This window comes from Magallana gigas, chromosome 2 (genome assembly GCF_963853765.1).
Source record: "Magallana gigas chromosome 2, xbMagGiga1.1, whole genome shotgun sequence".
Lineage (NCBI taxonomy): Eukaryota > Metazoa > Mollusca > Bivalvia > Ostreida > Ostreidae > Magallana > Magallana gigas.
Genome location: NC_088854.1, coordinates 48,207,252 through 48,223,913, shown reverse-complemented (window position 1 = coordinate 48,223,913; position 16,662 = coordinate 48,207,252). Strand labels below are relative to the sequence as shown.

The 16,662-nt window shown below is 33.1% G+C and overlaps 2 protein-coding genes across 2 annotated transcripts; both read left to right on the top strand.

Moving 5' to 3' along the window:
- The first annotated feature begins 1,004 nt into the window (after positions 1-1,004).
- LOC117681774 (histone acetyltransferase p300) lies at positions 1,005-4,288 on the top strand. The gene is made up of 4 exons (XM_034447698.2): positions 1,005-2,283; positions 2,375-2,518; positions 2,640-2,931; positions 4,057-4,288. Exons 1-4 carry the CDS (start codon positions 2,278-2,280, stop codon positions 4,236-4,238), a joined length of 624 nt encoding a protein of 207 aa, XP_034303589.2. The 5' UTR covers positions 1,005-2,277; the 3' UTR covers positions 4,239-4,288.
- Positions 4,289-12,782: 8,494 nt separating this feature from the next.
- LOC117680620 (histone acetyltransferase p300) lies at positions 12,783-15,715 on the top strand. Its single transcript, XM_034447695.2, has 8 exons — positions 12,783-12,954; positions 13,035-13,189; positions 13,311-13,602; positions 14,707-14,841; positions 14,930-15,044; positions 15,140-15,230; positions 15,306-15,395; positions 15,476-15,715. The coding sequence occupies exons 1-8, from the start codon at positions 12,924-12,926 to the stop codon at positions 15,512-15,514; spliced, it is 948 nt and encodes a 315-aa protein (XP_034303586.2). The 5' UTR covers positions 12,783-12,923; the 3' UTR covers positions 15,515-15,715.
- Positions 15,716-16,662: the final 947 nt, after the last annotated feature.

Sequence of the window (16,662 nt, the reverse complement as noted above, 5' to 3'; positions counted from 1 at the left end):
AACCTCCCGAACATCTTCTTCGAACACCGCCATAATTATTACGTCCTAGTTTTCCTGCTACTCTATCATACAGATTTTTCCTTACTAAGAGTTATTTTTAAATACCCTTTTGAAAATCAAAGGTTACATAATATCCAACCTCGTTTACCTTGCTTAATCCGAGCACAGCAAGCATGACAAGGTTATCCATCCGTAAAAAATAAACAGGTATGTTAATGTATATCGTAGTAAGTTATTGATCATAATAGCTTTATTAATGATAGCAGCAATTATGTAGATTGATATGTAGAAATTTGAATTAAGGGGGCCGGATGAGTTTTGAAAAGCAGCAGCGTTCGAGTAATTAGTTTCCCCTTTCAATACGTTGAATACCCCCTCCCCCCAAATCATGAAAACATACTTAGAGATACACCCTTTCCAATATTTTTTAATTGCATCTACTAGAGTGATATTGAATGATTAAGTTATAATATACATTACTTCACATTTTTTTCAATTTTCATAAATAGAAATCATCATGAAAAATAGAAATATATTAGGAACATTGTATGTAAACGGAAAAGAACTGAGTGAGGACTTAAGGAGGATCCGTAAAAAATAAACAGGTAAGTTAATGTATATCGTAGTAAGTTATTGATCATAATAGCTTTATTAATGATAGCAGCAATTATGTAGATGAATATGTAGAAATTTGAATTAAGGGGACCGGATGAGTTTTGAAAAGCAGGAGCGTTCGAGTAATTGGTTCCCCCTTTCAATACGTTGAATACCCCCTCCCCCCAAATCATGAAAACATACTTAGAGATACACCCTTTCCAATATTATTTAATTGCATCTACTAGAGTGATATTGAATGATTAAGTTATATTATGCATTACTTCACATTTTTTTCAATTTCATAAATAGAAATCATCATGAAAAATAGAAATAAATTAGGGACATTGTATGTAAACGAAAAAGTACTGAGTGAGGACTTAAGGAGGATTGTAATAGACAACTTATGTTTCTGATCTTCAATTGCAGAGAGGTCATCGTCAACGGGTCTCAAAAAAATTGGTATCAGTGCAAACTGTATTTTCTCAATTTGGAAACATTATGTAACTGTTGGTACGGTATGCAGAAGACCGCGTCGAGGAGGTCCAAGTAAAATAATGCAACAGGAGGATGTAGATCATATTGCTGTTTTGAAAACTGTTAATCCAACAATGTCGCTAAAATCAGTCAAAGATAACATCTTACAGTACTCCAATACACTTCAAAATATGTTTGCCTACAGTGCCAAAAAATCTACATATGACAATAAAACGAGTCACATTCTGTCATGGTAACAGATTTACACTTCCATTTACAATACATCCAATGATTTTTACAATATGTGAACAAGGAGGACCGATTTGCACTCAAATTTATGGATAAAATGGGATTTTTGTGTGTGATGGAAACAAACTATATGGTCATTCTGCAAAGGGGAATCCGTGTGTCGCTGTTGCTAATGCGAAAATTCATTTTACTATCAGCCTCAAAGTTGGCGTATCAGGTGTAAAATTTGTAAAAATAGTTGAGGGTTCCTCGAATTCTATCCAATTTTTGCATTTCTTAGGGGAGGTAGAAAATGTAGCTACTAAAGAAGGAGAAAAAGTTCTGCAACGAGGTGTAAACAACACGTGTTTACCTTACCATTTATAAAATAAGATAAAAAGAAAGAAAAAGAAACGAAAACCAAGCAAAAAAGAAAAAAAAAAGATCCCACCCAAAAACCAAACAAAACGAACAGACCCCAATTTTTAAAAAAATATTTACATATTACTGAAACTTTAAAAACTCATGTGTTTATGTTTCTATAGTCGGCAAGCAGCAAATTCTATAATTCCATGATAACGTCAAGAAACAAAATACTACATGTAGTACTTAGTTATATAATGCAACTTTATTCATATTCAAATACACACATCCTACAGGCTTTAACTTGTTTCTTGGCGAAAATTATCTCTTTGAGAGGTTATTTGAAACTGAACAGAGGGCAGTACTAGATACAGTTATTCAAGTTTTAAATAAAGAAGGGTGCATCTTTTCTATATGGAATATTCATACAACAGTATACAGTATTTCCGTCGCATGCGCCAAAAGCTTCGAGTTTACGAAAGTGAAAGGGGAAGTGATGAAGTCATGCAGGCATTGTTTAATGAAATGTAGACTTTGAATGTCATAATTTGTTTTGGTATGTACTACGGATAAAATACAACTATTCCTTCATGGCCAACCAACCTGAAAGCACTGATGAAGGTAAGTGGATTTCTCAAGGAATTAGAGGCATATATGTATATCTGCGCGATATGGTGAAAAAGCTTTTATTTGATTTCTCATCTTTGTTTAGATTTTAATGATTCATGCCATATTTGATACTCTACATGATGAACTCGTGGGGCCAAGTGACCAAAATTTGATGATGTCCAACTCTGGCTACTCTGTAGAATATCCATCCAGGATGCTGAGGTCTCCAATGGCGAATACAGACGTAGTAAGTTCATTCTATAAATGGAGGTAGCGTCATTCAGCTAACAGATCATAGTAAAAATAGAATAGAAAAACAAACTGTCTCATGCAAGTCATTTTTCAAATTATTTTCGATTAATTCACAGCAACCCCAGATAGACACTTGCGGAATAGTGGCAGGTCCAGCCCAAAACATGGGTGGGATGCCATGTAGCAGTGCCAATCTTACCACAGGAGCCACCGGAGCTCAACAACCCCGATATTCTATTGCAGAAAAACGTAAACTTATCCAACAACAACTAGTGCTGTTGCTGCACGCCCACAAATGTCAGAGGCGTCAGCAGACCAATGGAGAGGTGTGTTCTCTACCTCACTGCAGAACAATGAAGAATGTGCTAAATCACATGACGACTTGCAATGCTGGAAAGTCCTGTCAAGGTAAAATTGCAATAAAGTTAATAAAAGAATATGAACGAATGTTCATTGCTTTAGTTTTTGTATTTGTTTGTTTTTCTTTTACGGTGGCATATCTCTGCCCCTTGTGTGCAAGTTATTTTTCCATCAAATATGTCGATATGCAAGATAATTATGTTGACATGCAAGATATATATGTCACCATGCAACTATGCATGTTAACATAAAAAGGGTTGCATGTCGACATAAATAAGTAGCATTTTAGCATCATTGATGTCATATGTGGGCGATATTTGAGATTTTTTTAATTCTCATGTGATTGCAATTTTCTTGCATGTCAACATAGTTATGTTGCATATTGACATAACTATCTTGCATGTTGACATAACTATCTTGCATGTCAACATATTTGATAGAAAGAGAACTTTCACACAAGGGGCAGAAATATGCCACCTTAATTTTTATTGTTGGGGGGGGGGGAGGTATTTATAGCATCTTGTTCTTTATTAATGAATTAGGTTCTTGACAATGTAGAACTTAGAATTTTATATATATAACATACATATACCTTAATAACTGAATCTCTCACATAGACATTAGTAGCCGAATGTATAAAGATATCCAGTACATATTCAACTTTTTCTATTATTGTTATTTTACCGTGGCGAAAAGTTCACTTTTCAGATATCCATAAAAGTATTAAATATAGGGTAAACATATACAGCATTTTTATTTATATTATTTCTTTAATCTTCTTTCATTTTAAAATGTTTGTCCCAGTAATTCCTGATAAACCCTTGAAAAAGTGACCCATTTTCATGCGATATGATGAATTTACTAGGGTTCAGATACATACCCGGCAATACCGTACTGCTTAATGTTTTACGGTGACACGAAGAAAGCTTACATGGTAAAAAAAGCACACGGAGATACCAATAATTGTCATTAGTGTAGTGTTTTGATTACCAGAAAATGAGAGATTTTGATAAATACAAAATTAAGCACAGTGGTTCTATCGAAGTGAAATATGTAGCTTTATTCGTTTCATAAACCATTTTTTATTAGATACTTTTGTATATAATGTCATACCATGTTGATGAAAAGTAAAAAGAAATTATGTATATTTTTGAACTTGCATTTTTCTTGTAGTCGCTCACTGTGCATCATCTAGACAGATAATAACACATTGGAAGAACTGCACTAGAAATGACTGTCCTGTGTGTATGCCATTAAAGCATGCCCAAAACACAGACATGACTGGACAGAATCCAGGCAATCTAAGTTGTAAGGACACTTCCAAACATTCCACTGCAACAGATTTTATTAATTGAATGTTCATAACACATAATTATGATATTTATTACAATGAAAATTCATTTAAGGGTGCCGACTCTATTGTTTATTGTGCATGTTTTTGCGCTTCCATGTAAAATACAGCGTATTAAATCTTGAAGTTATTGTTTCGAAATAGAATTGACTTGATGTGGCCGTCTTTAGCTTTTATTGCACACATTTTTACACAATATAATAAAATACTGTGTATTTATAGCTTAAAAGAACTGTTTTTTAAAATTATTATTTATCAAATTGAACCAAATAAACAAAATACAAGTGAAAGTATATTTAAAGAAACGTTTCATTTTTTATTTTCATCGTTTTTTTTCTTTTTCCGTTCAGTAGGTGAATGTTGACTTGTGCTTTTATGATGTTAGGATAAAATAAAGCTTTATAGGGGCACGTCATAAGAAATAGCATTAAAGAAAAAGTAAAAAGTGTACGCCCTGGAAATTGTATACACAGCATTATGCTATGACCAAAACCAATACTGGTGCCACAGGAGGGGTTCAAAGTTAAACATAGAAATAATTGGGAAAAAGTTTAAAATCATCTTTGCAAGAACTATAATGCCACAAATTGTGATATTTCTATGCAATTACCATAAAATAGTGTAGATTTTAAATGGTCAAAACCGTGACCCCCGGACCAATACTCGGGCTCCAGGAGTTGTTCAAAGTTTAACATTAAAATGAATAGGTATAATGATTAAAAATATTCTTAAAAACTACAATGCTACATTTAGGTAAATTACTATGTAAGCATTTTCGGATAGAGTATATTAAAATTGTTTAAACCGTGGCCCCCGTACCAATACCGGGGCCCCAGGAGGAGTTCAGATTTATCATAGAAATATATAGTAAAAATATTTTAAAATCTTATCCTTAAGAACTAAAATATTACAATTTTTGGGATTACTCTGCAAGCATCCTAAAAAAATTCAAAATATACATTGCTAAATCCGTGACCTTCGGATCAATGCCGGGGTCCCAGAAGGGGGTTAAAAGTTCAATGCTACCAAGTGTAAGATTACAATGCCAGAATCGTACGATATTGTAGATTTTAAATTGATAAAGCTGACCGCCGTACCACTACTGGGGCCCTAAGAGGGATTTAAAGCTCAACATAGAAGTAAAATAAAAGGGGAATAAATCATAAAATGATCAAAATCATGACCATGTCAATTTAATGAATTGTCAAATCTTGGAAAAAATTCAATATAATTACATGTATATTACAAGAATATCAAATATTTTCATATGCAAAATTTTCAAAATAGAATGACACAAGGAACTGTGATTCAGGTGAGCGATGTGGCCTATGGGCCTCTTGTTTTAATCCTTTTTGAATTGCGGAAAATATTAATTTCTTATGCGTCACTGTAGTAAATGTACAGGTATGTATTTTGACTCCATAAAAGAACCAATTTTGATTGGACTGCGTCATCAAACCTAAGACTATCGAGAGCGCGTTTTAAAACAGATAATATGATCTTTTGATTCTAGTGAATTGATGTAATTTGGGCACAAAGGTATTTATGATTATCAGGATATTAGTACGCAAAAAGTGGTGGAAGCAAAAACTTGGGACAGTGTACAGTTTAAAATGATACAAAATTGTTCAATATCCGTTTAATATACATCTAGTGTCTTAAAAGAAGAAGTAAAAATGTGCATTCCGCAGAATTTTAAGCATTTTCCAAAAACCGGACGGCATAAGTTAGTGTTTCTTATAATATAGTAAAATATTACATTACTAATCACATATTTATTACAATTTAGGGGGAAATTTCATTGTAGTATTTAAGTTACTTGTTTCGAAGAATAATTGCAATTTCTATACAATCGTATTATAGAATAATCTGTATTTGGAGACGGTACTTTCAAAAAACTTAACGGTAACAATAGAATCCATGTTTGTTCCAATTAGTTTAAAAAATCATTGTGGCTTTTGAGCAATAAAATCCAATTAGTACTCTAGAAATACACTTGTTATTATATAATTACCTTTTTAAGTGTCCTTTTGATAAGAATTATTCATCATTTCGCAGTTTCAATGGTAGTAAACATTCTCTATGCCTCTTCTAACTGGATTGCTAGTTAGGGGATTCGATTGTTAAGACTTGTAGAAAGGGCCGTGTCATATACTGAAAAACTGGTGGTACCTCTACAGTTGTGCCAGAGTTAATTCATATGTAAGTATTGCGGTATATACACTTCTTTTATACTTTCAAAACGCAATTGACTTTGCATTCATGTTCTTACTCACAAGTTCAAACGAACAAAAATCATTTATAAATTAAAAAATCAAACACATGCAAAAACTGGTTCGTCTACGTCTGTTCAACATACGCCATTTTTTCGTTAAACTTTACAACAAGTACATTTATAATGTTCTGGTTGCATTTTCAACATTCAACAACATAAAAGAGATTAAATCAAATTAGAAATATAGTGAACGAAAAGGGAGGGGAGGGGGCTGTTGCACGTAAAGCAGCGAAACATCAAATGGTTTTAATTTCCTAATACTAGTAACTGGACAGAGGTACATTACCTGTTCCGCACAAATACACTTAACCCCGTATATTCATCAATAATCCAGTCGAAATCGTTATACTATACATGCAGGTAGCATCGTTTTTGAAAGTGGGGGCGGCAGACTTATCAAAAAAATCTTGAAAAGCACACATCAAAAAAAAATAAAGAAAAAAAAACATCTTTTCAAAAACCTTTAAAATCCTTAAAGGGGGGGGGCGTACTTTATCCATAACTTACTTCAATTTCACTCTTCATTTCTTTGTATTCATTCCTATTTTTTACATGGTCCCCCTAAAAAAAAGGGGGGGGGGGGCAACTCCATGATAATTCAAATTTTTGTCTGTAAATTTAAGAAACTTTGTTGCTCCCCTCCCTCCCCCCCCCCCCCCAATGCTACATGCCTACTATAAATAACTCTCTTAAACACTGAACTAAACAACAACACTTGTTTACCTTACCATTCATAAAATAAGAAAAACAGAAGGAAAAAGAAACGAAAACAAAGTAAAAAACAAAAACAAAACAACGAAACCCAAACATTTTTTTATTAATTCACATATTAAAGAAACTTTGTTAAAACCTTTGTATCTATATTTCTAGAATCGACAAACAGCAAATTATAGAGTTTTTCTAGTAGTTTAGTATTTTTAAACTATGTCGGGTTGTTAAAGTCAAAATAGGACTCGTCTTCGCCTCGCCTTTTTAAACTTTTCCAGCCCCATATATTTCTGTAGACAGTCAGTAACAAACCTAATAAGTGTTATTATTAGATATGGATAATGTGCTATTTCATATCTTCTGAAAGTTTCGGGCGAACAATCAAAACTAGTTGAATATAATTCCATGGTGTAAATTCAAGAAACAAAATAGTTATAAAATGCAACTTTATTCATCATCAAGTACACACATCGTACAGGCTTTGACTTATTTCTTAGCGAAAATTCTCTCTATAGGAGTATAGGTGAGGATTTTTGAAACTGAACAGAGGGAAGTATTTGATAGAGTCGATACAAGAAGGATGCATCTTATCTATATGGAATATTCATAAAACAGTATACAGTGAGTCTTATTATAATGCATGTAGTTATTAGATACATTTTCTATCAAGTCACATTCAATTTTAATCAAAGTAATATCACAACTTAGCTATGAGTTACGAATTGCTCAGGCCTCAAATGATAAAGATATACATGTAGGTACCTGATTGAGCTAATTCAATGGACCTACCAGCAATGATAGATTTGACTAGAATAGAATGAAGTCATTTGTTTTTCTAAAATCTTTATCAGTAGTAATTTTACAAAAGCAGGACACTCCAACATTGAAAATTGTCGTGTGATTTAAAACACTAGATGATACTTAATTAACACTTTACACATTATTATCATAGAATGCTTAATATGTTGAACATATTTTTGTTCATTTTTGTATATACTTTGTTTCTTATCTTATTCTTCAAAATTAAAATAAAAAACAAAATGCATTGTTGGATATTTAAAGAAGCAGACAGGGATGAATAATCTAAACATAATATATACATGTACGTGGCCTTAATTCTGTTTGATGCAGGTGACTGGAAAAAATAAACTTTTGTATTGTATTTATTTCAAGTCGGTGAATTGGTATTTAGTGTTTCTCTCTCTAAATTTGGTTCTTTTGGTCAATTTTCAATACTAATACCCATTGTATTACTCTTCCAAATAGGAATTTCGAATAAAAAATTGTTTTGAAAAAACAATCGGGGGGGGGGGGGGGGGGGGGGTCCCATATAAACTTTTAGACGTAGAATACTATAATTTGTTTACAAATTAATGTCTAAGGTTTACAGCTAATCTGTCGTGGTATAAAAAAAGTATCATGAAATTAAAACACGCTAGGTTATGCATAATTATCTATTTGCATGCAAAGTTGTCAGATTCATTCAAAGTACCTTGCCGATGGTTAACTCGCCCTACACTTTCCGCCATGATGTCAATTAGTCAACCCGTTTCTAGGCACCCCGTTCTGGAAAGTTCTCTCCATTAATACTCCATTAATACTAAAATTGCATTAATTGTTCCATTTTATTTATTAACTTTTTTGTATTAATAGAAGTCCGATCCAAGGTATCTACCCGCGATGCATGATGAACTCGTCCTACACTATTCGTTAATTAGTCAATCCGCGTGTTACCCCGTTCTGGAAATTCTCAAGCGAATGTGTATCAAAACTAAAATAGCCTACTAAAGAAACGAATTGACTCATTTTATTTAAGATAGGTAAAGTTAGCTACTAGTAACTGGCTACTAGTAACTGGCTACGAGAAGTAAGAAAAGCTAGCTACTAGTAACTGGTTACGAGATTAAATAAAAGTTAGCTACTAGTAACTGGCTACTAGTAACTGGCTACGAGAAGTAAGAAAAGCTAGCTACTAGTAACTGGCTACGAGATTAAGGAAACTTGGCTTCTAGATACTTCTTACTGTCCATGGGAGAACACATACCAATTTCTATTTTTGTTCTTAAGATGTACATTGCACTATATCACTGTCATTTGTCAATATATCTCAAGTAGCTGTATATATAGACTGAATATATATGCCTGACTTGCTAATATCAACATTCTGCCGAGTCATCCACATAAAATTACCACACAAATACTCAGATATCTCTCTTTATGTAGTCAGCTACTTGTGCGTTTCGTTACAAATATCTTTATTTTTTGGCTGTTTTTCAATATATCTCAAGTAGCTGTATATATAGATTGAAGATATATGCCAGACATGCTAATATCAACATTCTGTCAAGTCATCCACATAATATTACGACACAATTACTCAGATATCTCTCTTTATGTAGTCAGCTACTTGTGCATTTTGTTACAAATATCTTTATCTTTTTGCTGTTTTGTCTATATATCTAAAGTAGCTGTATATATAGATTGAAGATATATGCTAGTATTGCTAATATCAACATTCTTTCAAGTCATCCACATAATATGATCACTCAATTACTCAGATATCTCTCTTTATGTAGTCAGCTACTTGTGCATTTCGTTATAAATATCTTCATTTTTGGCAGTTTTGTCAATATATCTCAAGTAGCTAAATATATAGATGAAAGATATATGCCAGACATGCTAATATTAACAATCTGTCAAGTCATCCACATAATATTACGACACAATTACTCAGATATCTCTCTTTATGTAGTCAGCTACTTGTGCATTTCGTTACAAATATCTTCATTTTTTTGCGGTTTTATCAATATATCTCAAGTACCTGAATATATAGATTGAAGATATATGTCAGACATGCTAATATCAACATTCTGTCAAGTCATCCACATAATATTACGACACAATTACTCAGATATCTCTCTTTTTGTAGTCAGCTACTTGTGCATTTCGTTACAAATATCTTCATTTTTTGCGGTTTTATCAATATATCTCAAGTAGCTGAATATATAGATTGAAGATATATGTCAGACATGCTAATATCAACATTCTGTCAAGTCATCCACATAATATTACGACACAATTACTCAGATATCTCTCTTTATGTAGTCAGCTACTTGTGCATTTCGTTACAAATATCTTCATTTTTTTTGCGGTTTTATCAATATATCTCAAGTAGCTGAATATATATATTAAAGATATATGCCAGACATGCTAATATCAACATTCTGTCAAGTCATCCACATAATATTACGACACAATTACTCAGATATCTCTCTTTATGTAGTCAGCTACTTGTGCATTTCGTTACAAATATCTTCATTTTTTTGCTGTTTTATCAATATATCTCAAGTACCTGAATATATAGATTAAAGATATATGCCAGACATGCTAATATCAACATTCTGTCAAGTCATCCACATAATATTACGACACAATTACTCAGATATCTCTCTTTATGTAGTCAGCTACTTGTGCATTTCGTTACAAATATCTTCATTTTATTGCGGTTTTATCAATATATCTCAAGTAGCTGAATATATAGATTGAAGATATATGTCAGACATGCTAATATCAACATTCTGTCAAGTCATCCACATAATATTACGACACAATTACTCAGATATCTCTCTTTATGTAGTCAGCTACTTGTGCATTTCGTTACAAATATCTTCATTTTTTTGCGGTTTTAACAATATATCTCAAGTAGCTGAATATATAGATTAAAGATATATGCCAGACATGCTTATATCAACATTCTGTCAAGTCATCCACATAATATTACGACACAATTACTCAGATATCTCTCTTTTTGTAGTCAGCTACTTGTGCATTTCGTTACAAATATCTTCATTTTTTGCGGTTTTATCAATATATCTCAAGCATGTCTGACATATATCTTCAATATATATATTCAGCTACTTGAGATATATTGATAAAACCGCAAAAAATGAAGATATTTGTAACGAAATGCACAAGTAGCTGACTACAAAAAGAGAGATATCTGAGTAATTGTGTCGTAATATTATGTGGATGACTTGACAGAATGTTGATATTAGCATGTCTGACATATATCTTCAATCTATATATTCAGCTACTTTAGATATATTGATAAAACCGCAAAAAAATGAAGATATTTGTAACTAAATGCACAAGTAGCTGACTACATAAAGAGAGATATCTGAGTAATTGTGTCGTAATATTATGTGGATGACTTGACAGATTGTTAATATTAGCATGTCTGGCATATATCTTTAATCTATATATTTGGCTACTTGAGATATATTGACAAAACTGCCAAAAATGAAGATATTTATAACGAAATGCACAAGTAGCTGACTACATAAAGAGAGATATCTGAGTAATTGAGTGATCATATTATGTGGATGACTTGAAAGAATGTTGATATTAGCAATACTAGCATATATCTTCAATCTATATATACAGCTACTTTAGATATATAGACAAAACAGCAAAAAGATAAAGATATTTGTAACAAAATGCACAAGTAGCTGACTACATAAAGAGAGATATCTGAGTAATTGTGTCGTAGTATTATGTGGATGACTTGACAGAATGTTGATATTAGCATGTCTGGCATATATCTTCAATCTATATATACAGCTACTTGAGATATATTGAAAAACAGCCAAAAAATAAAGATATTTGTAACGAAACGCACAAGTAGCTGACTACATAAAGAGAGATATCTGAGTATTTGTGTGGTAAAATTATGTGGATGACTCGGCAGAATGTTGATATTAGCAAGTCAGGCATATATATTCAGTCTATATATACAGCTACTTGAGATATATTGACAAATGACAGTGATATAGTGCAATGTACATCTTAAGAACAAAAATAGAAATCCTTGGTATGTGTTCTCCCATGGACAGTAAGAAGTATCTAGAAGCCAAGTTTCTTTAATCTCGTAGCCAGTTACTAGTAGCTAGCTTTTCTTACTTCTCGTAGCCAGTTACTAGTAGCCAGTTACTAGTAGCTAACTTTTATTTAATCTCGTAACCAGTTACTAGTAGCTAGCTTTTCTTACTTCTCGTAGCCAGTTACTAGTAGCCAGTTACTAGTAGCTAACTTTACCTATCTTTTCATTTATTCATCATTTGTCAAAAACTTATCGACTATGTATTCTGTAATATAGGCTCACGGTAAATATATTCACTCTGTACGTAATCATTCAATATTATTTCATTGCAAGGATACTATTCCTGACTTAGATCCGCCAAAGCGTGTCCACCACCTTACTCTCATTTTTGTTATTTCGGGCTTGTTTATCGAAAATGAAAGTAGGTTTTTGATTAATTTCACAATAATAACTTATCAGTTAAAATTCAGTTTTACCTTACGGACATCATCACGCATGTGTTGAAATACCAAAGGTGTAAGCAAGTACACTGGTGCAGGCATTTTGTAGTTTATTTGCAAATGCCTTAATTTATATGTATATAGATACTCCATATCGCTGCTAGTCTCGTTCAACCAGACGCTCGACTGTCTCCGTAAATCTCCGACGAGCTCGTCGGAGATTTACAGAGACAGCCGAGCGTCTGGTTGAACGAGACTATATCGCTGCAAATATTTTTAGCTTCGAGTTTACGAAAGCGAAAGGGGAAGTGATTGACTTTTGACTTTGAATGTCATAATTTGTTTTGGTCTGTACTACGGATAAAATACGACTACTAGTATTCCTTAATGGCCAACCAACCTGAAAGCACTGATGAAGGTAAGTGGATTTCTCAACAAATTATATATATCTGCGCGAGATGGTGAAAAAAGTTTATTTGATTTCTCATCTTTGTTTAGATTTTAACGATTCATTCAACATGCCTGCCATTTTTGACACTCTACATGATGAACTCGTGGGGCCAAGTGACCAAAATTTGATGATGGCCAACTCTGGCTACAATGTAGAATATCCATCCAGGATGCCGATGTCTCCAATGGCGAATAGAGACGTAGTAAGTTCATTCTATAAATGGAGGTAGCGGCATTAAGCTAACAGATCATGGTAAAAATAGAATAGAAAAACAAACTGTCTCATGCAAGTCATTTTTCAAATTATTTTCGATTAATTCACAGCAACCCCAGATAGACACTTGCGGAATAGTTGCAGGTCCAGCCCAAAACCTGGGTGGGATGCCAGGTACCAGTGCCAATCTTACCACAGGAGCCACCGGAGCTCAACAACCCCGATATTATGTTGAAGAAACACGTAAACTTATCCAACAACAACTAGTGCTGTTGCTGCACGCCCACAAATGTCAGAGGCGTCAGCAGACCAATGAAGAGGTGTGTTCTCTACCTCACTGCAGAACAATGAAGAACGTGCTAAATCACATGACGACTTGCAATGCTGGGAAGTCCTGCCAAGGTAAAATTGCAATAAAGTTAATAAAATAATATGAACGAATGTGCATTGCTTTAGTTTTTTGGGTTTATTTTTTTGTTTTTTATGGTGGCATATCTCTGCCTCTTGGGTGCAAGTTATTTTTCTATCAAATATGTCGACATGCAAAATAATTATGTTGACATGCAAGATATATATGTCACTATGCATATTAACATAAATAATTAAGTTGCATGTCGACATAAATAAGTAGCATCTTAGCATCTTTGATGTCATATGTGGGCGATATCTGAGATTTTTTGAGATTTTTAAAATTCTTGTATGATTGCAATTTTCTTGCATGTCAACATAATTATGTTGCATGTTGACATACCTATCTTGCATGTCAACATTATGTTCTTGCATGTCAACATATTTGATAGAAAATAACTTTTACAAGGGCAGAAATATGCCACCATAGTGTCTTTTTTTCTTATTTATAGCATCTTGTTTTTTTTAATGAACTAGGTTCTTGATAATGTAGAACTTAGAATATTTGTATAACATACATTTACCTTAATAACTGTATCTCTCACATAGACATAAGTAGCTGTATGTATAAAGATATCCAGTACATATCCAACTTTTTCTATTAATGTTATTTTACCTTGGCGAAAAGTTCACTTTTCAGATATCCATAAAAGTATTAGATATAGGGGTAGACATATACGACATTTTCATTTTTATTAATTCTTATCTCTTTTTTAAAATGTTTGTCCTAGTAATTCCTGATAAGCCCTTGAAAAAGTGACCCATTTTCATATGATGTGATGAATTTACAGAGGTACAGAGATTTACCCGGCAATACTGTGCTGCTTAATGTTTTACGGTGACTCGAAGAAAGCTTACATGGTTAAAAAGCACACGGAGATACTAATAATTGTCATTAGTGTAGTGTTTTGATTACCAGAAAATGAGAGATTTTGAGAAATACAAAATTAAACACAATGGTTCTATCGAGGTTAAATACGTACCTTTATTCGTTTCATAAACCACATTTTATTAGATACTTTTGTGTAATGTCATACTATGTTGATGAACGAGTAAAAAGAAATTACGCATATTTTTGAACTTGCATTTTTCTTGTAGTCGCTCATTGTGCATCATCTGGACAGATAATAACACATTGGAAGAACTGCACTAGAAATGACTGTCTTGTGTGTATGCCATTAAAGCATGCTCAAAACACAGACAGGACTGGACAGAATCCAGGCAATTCAAGTGGTAAGGAAATATCCAAACATTCCGCTGCAACAGATTTTATTAATTGAATGTTCATAACACATAATTATGATATTAACTTTTTTTGCAGGGTTCACAAATCCACCTGGTATGGATCAGCAGATAGCATCTAGCACAAACAGTGGTTTTAAGGAATGGCATCAAAGTGTGACGCAGGAACTAAGAACTCACCTTGTACATAAATTGTATGTTCGTATTCATTAAAGTAATTAGTTTTGGATATTTCTGCTGCTTCCTATACATGATTATCGCATTTAAACTAAGCCAAATATGTTTTCAGTATTCAAGCAATATTTCCTAATCCCGACCCTGCTGCGCATGCCTATGCTACGAATGTGGAAGGACAAATATATGATACAGTAAACAGCCAGGTAAGCCTGACTTTCACAAGATCTATGACAGTTTTTACAATTTTTTGAAAGACTCTTACTGTATTTGTTTTTTAGGAGGAGTACTTTTATACACTGGCTGTAAATATTTATAACATTCGTATTCAACATGGTACAGGAACAAACCAGGGGCATAACCGAGACCAAGTATGTATGCACTTCAAATTAGAACTTGAAATTCAAGAAATTATTCTATACTTTTATTATTTTTATTTTTTAAACTTCAGGAGATTAGCAACTTAGTAGAGAACCTGCTTAAAAGATGAACAAAACGCTTGTGATATTCAGGGACTTTTTTATCTATTGGGAACGGCACCTGCAATTGCAGTCCGAATTGAAAATTCGAGCATGCGTCTATTAGAAATATTCATTCAAGAGAATTGATATGGTGTAACGTAACTACTCTCTGAAAGAATCAAGTACAATTTTACAAACAGCACTGACATGCATTTGTACTTATTTTTGAAGTTTTAAATAAAAATAATTTTTTTAGAGATGTATCAGTCGCACAACCGACTTGCGTATGTAGCAAAAATCAATCATATAAGCAAATATTAAATAGCAGTTCTTAACGTTTGATGTCTCCCGACAAACTTAACACATATGTTGTGAAATAATCGGAACATGAATTTGGAAGTTAAGGTCTCAAAATTTGAAGGAGAAAAATCAGCTTTTTAGCCACAGCCTTTTGTTACCCCATATAATATGTATACTACCTGGTAATTTCTACCTCAGAATACATTGTTTTGGTTATAGCACATCTAAGCCGAAGGCTCGTGTAAGCTTTTAAACCTTTTTTCCTGGCGTATATTCTCATCCTTCTTGTTTTTGTCACCGTCGTTGGGGTCAATTTTCTTAAAAATAAAAGTCCGGTACCCTTTTTGGGAGTTGATTTTAATCTACTCTCCTAAGCACTTACTCGGGCAAAGCGAAAGTGAAACAGTGTTTGGACCTTAGCACAAATCAATACCGCCGACAACACTTACTTCTTGAAAATAATCGATAAATTCGATGCAATGTATTCTGAAGCATTGTTTTCAAGAAAACTCATTTATTAATACCATGAAAATAGTAAGATTTTAAATTGTACAAACGGTTTAGATATTTTTAAAAGTCGTATGTATTCTTACGCTAGAGTTCAATGTAGTCTCGTTCAACCAGACGCTTGGCTGTCTCCGTTAATATCCGACAAAACAGAGTCTCTCTTGCTTGTCGGAGATAAACGGGGACAGCCGAGCGTTTGGTTGAACAAGACAAGAGTTCAATCTTGCATGGATCCATACAATTTCTCAGAAATATTTCGATTACTCATACTACTTGCCATGCAAAATCACATATCGTTGATTTTGAATAAATGATAATCGATAAAATCAACTCCCGTCAGTACTTCAGTACTTTGATTTGAGGATATATC

What these genes read in the sequence shown, in the direction of transcription:
- LOC117680620 (XM_034447695.2), top strand. Translation starts at nt 12,924, where the DNA reads ATGGCCAACCAACCTGAAAGCACTGATGAAG. An exon ending in ACCTGAAAGCACTGATGAAG is followed by an intron (nt 12,955 to 13,034) that starts GTAAGTGGATTT and finishes ATCTTTGTTTAG; the next exon opens with ATTTTAACGATTCATTCAAC. An exon ending in TGCTGGGAAGTCCTGCCAAG is followed by an intron (nt 13,603 to 14,706) that starts GTAAAATTGCAA and finishes TTTTTCTTGTAG; the next exon opens with TCGCTCATTGTGCATCATCT.
- LOC117681774 (XM_034447698.2), top strand. An exon ending in CAATGGCGAATACAGACGTA is followed by an intron (nt 2,519 to 2,639) that starts GTAAGTTCATTC and finishes ATTAATTCACAG; the next exon opens with CAACCCCAGATAGACACTTG. An exon ending in TGCTGGAAAGTCCTGTCAAG is followed by an intron (nt 2,932 to 4,056) that starts GTAAAATTGCAA and finishes TTTTTCTTGTAG; the next exon opens with TCGCTCACTGTGCATCATCT.